Here is an 8,626-nt window from a genome sequence, read left to right as displayed (position 1 = left end):
TTTTTTTTTTCCATCCAACCCCCCGTTCTCCTCGAGTCACACGACCTTTTTCGTTGCTATGCTCACTCCCGCAGCTGCATGACCGTCACGAACCACGAACGAACCGGTTCCACGGGTCCACGCTGCCGTACCGCAAAAACTGTGGCTGCCATGATGGCTCAGAAACGATGCCCCTGGCGCATATATGCGAGCATGTATCCTCCATGAACAAACCTAAGATTTCACATTATGGTGCGAGAGCAAGAGGTGAATTAAAGGTTGCTTTCAATTTCCAAAGCTGCGAAGCCACCTCCGTCTTAGATGATGTAGCGGTTGTGTTGTACACATCTTAGTAGTCTAAACCAAAGCGGGTATCTTCGTACAACCTGGATCCAGCCCGGCGCCCTTTCGTGGCCTTTTGCAAACGAAACAAAAAAATCCTCCGCTTCCACCCAGCTTAGTGGGATACAGGAAGAATGAAACATGGTGTTGTGACAAAAGAAAAGGGGAGTCATTGTCGTGGTGGTTTGGATGGTCTGTCCCCGCGAGGTAGACGACCATCGAACAGAAAATAGTACAGGAGTAAAACGCAAATCTCTATATGCAAAAAAGGAAATCAGTTCTTTTCCCGCCCTCCTGTTCTTAACACACTTCAAAAACCAAATCCCATAGCCGTTAAACAGAGAGAAAAAAGGAAAAGTTGGTTGCGCGATCGAGCTGATGCTCAAGAGCTCCGTTCCCCGCCGTTGGGGGACCAACGCGCCATGGACCGTGATGCCCGAAGACATGGATCGGGCTGGTTTGAAGCTCCGAGTCTGGTCGGGTTGCCGGTCGTGATCGATGGACGAAGGGTGTGGGGGGCCACGGGGAATCGGATCCGATATGTCGGCGCAAGGTTTCGTGGATGTGGTGCGTAGAAAGGAAAACAAGTGACCGAGTCACGCCGCCGAAATAAACAAAAAGCCCGTCCAGTCTATGTCTTTGAACGCCGTGTGCCGCCGAAAAAAAACAGAATACCCGACTAGTGTCGGCCTTGCTGCTGGGAAGCAAAGGCCCACGCGAGCCGACGCAGCGACTCGCAAGCTGTGATTAAAATTGGTGTATCCAAAGTGGTACGTCTCTGCCGGCAGGAGAAACGTCGAATGGTGAAGAGACACGGGACATGATTAAAACCGGATTATCGAAAAGGGCTGGAGAGGAAGTCGGAGAAGGTTGTGGGGATGCGGATTGGGCGGTCGGGGCAGTTGGACTGCATGCTGCACGCACAGCGCCATGCTATGCATCGGATGTCGCATGTGGATTGACCGGCGATCCGTGCCGGCACAGACCACGAGACTGCGCAATGGCAATGCTCCCGAAGGCGAGTGGCCCGCTAATTGGTCTTGGGCGGCGGCGGCTTGGGAAGACCCGATGTGTCGTAGGCGCCGCGGCCGTGGTTGATAAGCTCGGATGGTGATGCGATCATTGTGATTGCGTGAGAGAACCCAGAAATGGAGCTGCGCCGAGAAATGTCAGCAACTGCGTCGTGATCGAGCACGAGTCACCGGCATGGAGAAGCCAAGGGAGCGCAAGACCGAGCTGGCAAATTCCAGGCCCAAAGAACCGCGCTGTCTGACACGGCTGACGTGACTCACATTGAAAGCCACTCGTTGATGTGACGAGTGTTGATCGAACCGAGCGGGTTGGGGTGGTGCGCTGTTGGTGCAAGCAACACGACAGCTGGTGGGATCGCAACGTTGGGCGTAAGAAAGTCTCAGAGACTGCTGGGTCGTCGATGGTCGAACTTCGATGCGTGGCCTTCGAGTGGACGCTTTCTCAAAAGGTCTATGAGGTGACTGGTTGGTTGTTCGGGGCGGCTTGGGATAGGGGGCAAGGGCCGAGGCGAAGGTGAGAGTATTATTAGGTCTTGTTAAGTCTAGAGAGGTGCCGAAGGATCGGAAAGACAGATCTCTGTCAGAGAAGGCCCGGTGGAATGGATGGGAGAAGTGAAGATGGGAATCCAAAGAAGAAGGCCGGATGGGAACGGGCGAGTTGTCCGGCTTATAAGAAAGGACAGCAGCCAGGGAGGTTGATTAGACACTGCTTTTTCCAAGGTGCCCCCTGGTCGACATCCATGCACCCCAGAACCCATGTCCGAAGTGAATGAGCTCAGCTCGTTACCCCTGGCCGCCTCCGTTTCGAGTCTGGTCGCGGCAATACCGTTTGCCAACGATGAGGTGTGGGTACCACAAAACGGGACCCAATTTGGCAATTGCTTTTCGGCGCGGGTCTGCTTGTAGTTTCATCTGCCCCCAGGAGGTCTCCGCTCCTGGGCCCAGCGGCCACCCTCCACGAGACGTAGCGTACGGGCGGCCTGGGCTTGCGTCCCCACGACCACCCGGCAGACAAACGCAGGCCACCGAAGGCCTCATGGCTCTCCCGGTCGGTACCTGCATCTCCATGAGCTCTCCCTTTGTGGGTGCCGATATGATCTGCGCAGTGAGCAGCGCACATACATGCCCAGTTCGTGCCAAAGCCCCCCTCTTCTCTGTCGGCGATGCGAGCGGCCCAGGACAGAAGAAATAATGAAGGCGATGATTTTCATCCGTCGTGTCCCATCCAGGGCATGCATGGGCCCCGGGGTGACCTCTGGTGGGTCCCGCCCAGCTGTCAAGGTCAAGGAGGGCGAGGGCAACCGGGCTGTTGGGTCAAGCGTCCTTTCTTTCGGAAGCATTGCCCAGGCCCAACGAGCTCCGCGGATGGCGATGCTGGCGCCCTTGGCAACCTGGAAGCGCAGGCCGGTTTTCAGCGCGCGATCCTCGTCATGGAGAGGAGAGCTCTGCATGGGCGGATCGGACGGGACGGGAGTCGCCGGGAGGGATGGGCGAAAAGTCACACAGCTGTCATGGTGACGAAGAAGAAAACAACCCAGAACCTGCACCGGATCGAACTTCCAAGACGCCCGGCGAGGATGCAAAGGCAACGGGACGGGACCCGGACCCAAGAAGCAGGGCCCATGGGAGGCCCTCGGCACCAACCAATTCGGGGGCTGGCGGTCCCCCCCCCAACATTGCCCGAATGGGGGTGTCTGCTGGAGAAAAAGGAAAGGAACTAAAGCCCAGGCGGGCATCACCAGCACACCCTCTCATGCAAGATGGCAATCGCTCGATGAGACAAGCAACAATCATTTTCGCCGCCCGACTGCACCCACTGCAGGAATCAGCTGGAGTCGGAGCCGGCGAGAGGTCAAACCCGCCTGATACCAGCCACACCTGCATTGCATTCGGCGACGAAATCCCTTTTTTTTTCTTTCCCGGCAACCTAGGCACCTGAACCAGGAACCTGGAAATCAGCCTGACAACGATCGGTGATGATTCTCCTTGTGAACGCGAGCAAACAGAAAGAAGAACAAGTCCGCGTGGTTGAAATCCAACGATGTAATTACTCCGTACAAATCACAGCATCCATCGTATGAAGAGGGCGGTCCGGGGACGGACCGATGCATCCCGGGTTCGGGTGGATGCCTTGTGGTCTGGCGTCTGCTCCTCCGTACCTTGCCTAGAAGCGTCTGTCTACCTTGCGGCGTGCTGCGTACCTACATACCTAGCTACTCAGGTACCTGGGCCTGTCTGCTCTTTTCGCAAACACGGGCCTCTCGTGATGATGCTGAGCTTGGGACGCCTCGAAGACACAGTTTCGGATCACACCATCAACGTCCACCGCTTGTATCCCAGCGTTGCATGATAGGCCCGCTGCGAGGTGTCGTGGCACTGCGTCGCGTCCACTCCTATTCTTGGGTTTGGTTTTGGATAGCACAAAGGCCTACCCGCCCGCCGTGCTGGTTGGACTGACAACCCGCCATTCGCACCGCGGGCTGCGCCCCGCGGCCCTCTGGGGGGGCTTGGGCCGGTGCTCGGAACGGTGCCCCCGGGTGACAGCACAGAACATTCCAAGGTCCCGGTCGCCGATGGCGCCCCGGCCGTGGGCATGACGACGCTGTGTGCTCCGTTGCCTGCATGGTGCAACGGGCACCCATACAGCGATTCGTGCGCTCGAACGTGCGTTTGTTCCGCCTGCAAGTTCCATCTGAAGGGCACAACCCCTTCACCGGTCTGCGACGCCGGAATTTGGTGCAACCATCCGCGATCAAACCCAACGGGGAACAGGTGCTGAGGCAATACACAGCACAGCGGCTCGACAGAGGCAATGTATGTGATCTTTGCCACTTGGGCCAAGGCGTCTGCCAATGCTTGGGCTCCGAGTCGCACAACCACGCCGCAGCAGGGGACGGACCGGACAGCAGACGCCAGGCCCGGTGCGTGTTGACACACTTAGACACGAGATCCTGAATAACAACCAGACCGGTCCGGCAGTGTTTTCGTCCCGCCCCGCGTCGATTCCTACGCAGTACACGCCATCAGGCCGGCCCGCTCCGTTTTTCCCTCGCTAGACCACAGGCGTATGAACAGCATCGACAGCAAACGGACAACGGGTCTTCTTGCCATGACATTTGCCAGCCCCGTATGGACTCGTGCCATGCCATCATCTCAAGTCTAACAAAGCAGCTTCCGTCCGGCAGATCCACTCCGATGTGGGGAAGCCTTCCGGAGCCCGGGCAGGCTGGCTCCATGCGCCCACCGACACGAAGGCGGTGAAGCAACGCAACCAAGTGTCGCCATGCATGGGACCGATTTGCTGGCTCCTCCCAACCAAGGTGAACAAAGACACTGGCACCTCAGATCGACGCACTAAGGTGACAGGAGCCATGCGATGGTGCCTAACACATGTCTTGCATGCAGACTGGCAGCGTAGCGCACCACCGGCCGCGTCGTTTCGAATCCCACATGGTCAGCGAGCCGGCCGGGTGGCCAGCCAACGGTGGGCTATTGGACCTCTGGGAAGGCGTCTCTCTGCTCTCTTTGTTTTGAACGACGGAGCATCACGTGGCTCCTCCGGACGTGGCCGTCGAGTCGCTCACCTAACGGTACTGGCACCTGGGACGGAGCTTTCTCCAACCACCGCAACGGAGCTGGCTCGCAGCTCGCTCGCCGAGGCCGTCGTGATGACGCGAGGGCCGAGGCGAGCTGAAGGCTGTCCCGCCCGCCTAGTAGTATGTTTGCTTGGACACCAGGCTGGCCTTGCCCGAATCCCCCGTGTTGATGGAGAACGTGTGGAACGGTGAGTTTCACGGCTTGGTCTTACGGAGCTGTGCTGCCAGCTTCATGCCACGGACGACGCCAAGGCATCCAGAAGGATAACTACACAGTAAACTAAGGGAGAGCGCAATGACTCTAACCAAGGGCCCTTCACGAATGCATTGGGCGCAGCGCAGGGCGCTTCCCTCCCCCCCCCCCCCCCCCCCTCCCCTGAACTTTTACCAAGCTGCCGGTACCCGCGACCCCAGGAATCGGGGCGCGAATGGGCGCTAGCGACGCCTCGCGCGAACAGACCATGGTCACGACAGCAAAAACCTATTACGTTGGGGATGCCCAATATCCCCTCATTCACTTCTCTGAAGGTTGGTTTCCCGTCCTGGGCGAAGCGAGCGAGCTTGCTGTCGATAACATGACTACATGCGCCAGGACCCCCGTCGTGGCTGCGTGTAGCGAGCGAAGGCTCCTGGAAGCATGCAACCCTCCTCCGCCCCGGTCCAAGTCGTTCCGGCCGGGACGAGCCCTCATCGCGCGCCCAGCACGAACCGCATGGCTGGGACCGCCGCGTTGGTAACGCTTCCACTCCCCTCCCTCGCACGAGAGAACAGGTCGGGGCGGTTTAATCTGGTGGCCTTCTGCGGATGGTACATTACCCCAAATAGTGTACACTACATACGTATGTACATACATGGGGTCACACTGGCCGTAATTCCTGCAATCATTTGCGAAGCCGGAAATAAACACACGGGTTGCACCATGGCTCCCCCAGGTCCAGGTCTCGTTTTCCTTTGGCAGGGTTGGGCAAACCCGTGCTTCGCTCTGCCAGGCGCAGAGAGGCACACAGCAACGCCGAGCTGACCATGTATCACACTACGCACAGGGAGAATCGGTCGGCCGGTTGGGCGTTGTGCCATCACGTCCCGCGCAGACCCTGGACATTGGGAGGTCTAATGTCGGCTGCATGCGGATCGCCCCGGCCGTATCCCGCGGCATGTGGCGTCGGCGCTGCGTCCGCCGCCCAGCTCTCCCTGCGAAACGACGCGGCTTGCCCAGTGAAAGTGTGATGTGTCGCCGCTAGCCTCGATGTGCAAAATCCCGCCTTTGGCAAGTCGGCCGGCAACAGACATGTCCCTCCGTCTTTGCAGGTTGAACGTTGGCGTTAACTAGTTGACGTAGTTCTCCAGCAAGCGAGCCCGGCATTTCTGACTGGCGAACCTATGTACATAGGTCCCCCGACCAAGCAGTCGAAATTAAGGGCGTGGCCACATGGGAAACGTGACTTGGACCCCCCCCCCCCCACCACCACCACCACCCAACGGATCCCCAACGCTCCAGATCACTTTCCCGGTCCCGGCCAGCCCAGCAAGGCCCACGTGCCTGCGCTGCCGTGGTGCCACCTTCAAGCGGTCGTGCGGCGGCACGGATTCGAGGCGAGGAGCGCCATGATTTGAGCAAGCCCCCAACAGGGCCAATGAGGCCACGCCCCAGCCCTGGAATCCTTCTGGACGACGACAAACGAGACAGACCCCCCTCCCTTGCCCCCTTCCACTCAATGACGCTGCTTGCTTTTTGTGGCGAGTCCCAGCCGCGATACGGCGCCATCGCTTGCGCTGAGAACCAGCGACACGGCCCTCTCCGTTTGGCCCTGGGGAAAACGGTCCGATTGGAGAGGTACGTACTGGTGGTTACTCGAACACGCTGCGCAACGCACATGGCTGCAGGACGGGGCTGATCTGGCCGGATTCCGTCCGGTACCTTGCAGGCGGAGGAGCCATGGCATTGCCGATCAAGAACGTACCTGCATTAGCCTCAAAGCACGCCGTGGGCCGTGGCGCGTTTGATCTGAAGCGCCGTCAACCTGACGCTCGCAGCAAGCTCCTTGGCTTGAATTACGGAGAGGCCCATATCACTTATCACATCCGCGCGCATCTGATGAGGGTCCTTTTCCCTGCCTAGGTTGTCCGTTTGCTTCTGGTGGAAGAGGAAAAGGGGACGCGCTTACAAAGAACGCGACAGCCCACCCAGGCGGGTTGGGAGAGGGGGGAGGGGGGCTGGCTGGTGGGCAATCCGTTCGCTCTTCTCAACATGCGGCACATTTGGTCCGGAGCTTTTATTTCTTGAAACACAGGACCGGCGCACCCTGCGTGGATCATGCGGGCGAGGCACAGCCAACGACAAGCCGTGACGGAGCGGGCGGGTGCAAGGAAAATCACCCAGTGGATCAACGTCAACGCCTGGCATCCACCCCAGGATTCCAGCGCGCTTTGCTGCCCTGCCATCCAGCATCACAAGAGGCCACGTCGGTGACACTCTGTCCTCCGTATCCAGTAACCATCCCTCGCGCATCCCCGTCACGTCATGTGACAAGACACCCGATCCGACCATTGGCTGCAGGATTTTCTTTTGGTTGGCTGCTAAACTGCACCGCACTGCGTCGCAGGCGACTCAGGACTCCAGCTTACACCAGCCCGTGGACGGCAAACAGCCTGAGCCTTGGCGATCCAGGGACGGTTCGTTTGGCAGCGCATGTCTGAGACATTTTCCCTGTACCTCAGCCAAAAAGCGACAGGCAGGCCCGAACATGATCGATCGCGCAGTTCATCAGATCGCGCATGCTTTTGTTGCCACTTCGGGAAGGGATGGGCAGAAAAGAAAGAATGCGAAGATGCCGGATGGATCACGACCGTTTGCCAACCCCCCCAACCGAAACCGGGAACCCCAAGGCCAACCCACGGACCGGCTCGCATCTCCGGGCTGCCGGTCGCGGCCAACGGAGCTGGACACCCCTTGGTGAGAAAACGGAGGCAGAATGAGACGGGACCTGCGTGCTTCGTACTGTATAACTAGTACTGCGTACATGGGATCGCCTCCACCGCAGCCCCAAAAAAGCAATCGGTCTGCTTTCGAAGGCTCAGATCCAAAATTTCCAGAAGACCCGACAGAAACGTCTTGGGCGATGAGGCTAGGCTGTTTTGAGAAGGCGGCCGGGCCAGGTCCCGACCCATCCCAATCAGAAATCCCCACCGGAACCGCTGGGATGGGGAGGTGGAGCACCGCGTGGTAGGTTGGTGTGGTGTGGTTCACTGTCAAGTGAACAAGACAACAACTGCTCTGTCATCGTGTACACAGTACGTGTGCGCGTGCATGTACGTGTACGTAGATGTATGCGTGCGCTATGCAGTACACACAACTGGAAACATTGCGCATCATACACACATACCGTGTGTACACGACTCAGCCTACCACATCCAACGTTTGAGTGGCCGACGCCACTACGAGGCACTTGTGGCCCGTTCAATGTGCACAGCCACGAGCACGGTGCGGCCTGCAAGCCTGGCGTGCATCCACGGGGTTGATCCCGAGGAAACAAGCAGCAGCAGCAGCAGCAGCAGCAGCAGCCACCATGAAGTGTGAAGTGTGGCTCACGGCAACACAAGGTGAGAGCAGACAGACGGGGGCGGAATCTGGGTGGGCAAATTGCGACCTTCATTCATCTAACCGCCCGTTCCAATGCC

The 8,626-nt window shown here is 58.7% G+C and overlaps 1 protein-coding gene across 1 annotated transcript; it reads right to left on the bottom strand.

Annotated features, from left to right (window-relative positions):
* Positions 1 to 296: 296 nt before the first annotated feature.
* On the bottom strand, positions 297 to 2,110 carry VTJ83DRAFT_6316 (uncharacterized protein; the record flags this gene model as incomplete). The annotated part of the gene is made up of 5 exons (XM_071013014.1): positions 297 to 786; positions 845 to 1,054; positions 1,153 to 1,475; positions 1,614 to 1,894; positions 2,107 to 2,110. The coding sequence occupies 5 exons, from the start codon at positions 2,108 to 2,110 to the stop codon at positions 297 to 299; spliced, it is 1,308 nt and encodes a 435-aa protein (XP_070863943.1).
* Between the last annotated feature and the right edge of the window lie 6,516 nt (positions 2,111 to 8,626).

The sequence above is a fragment of the Remersonia thermophila genome, chromosome 6 (genome assembly GCF_042764415.1).
Source record: "Remersonia thermophila strain ATCC 22073 chromosome 6, whole genome shotgun sequence".
NCBI lineage: Eukaryota > Fungi > Ascomycota > Sordariomycetes > Sordariales > Chaetomiaceae > Remersonia > Remersonia thermophila.
This window is presented reverse-complemented; position numbering and strand designations above follow the sequence as displayed.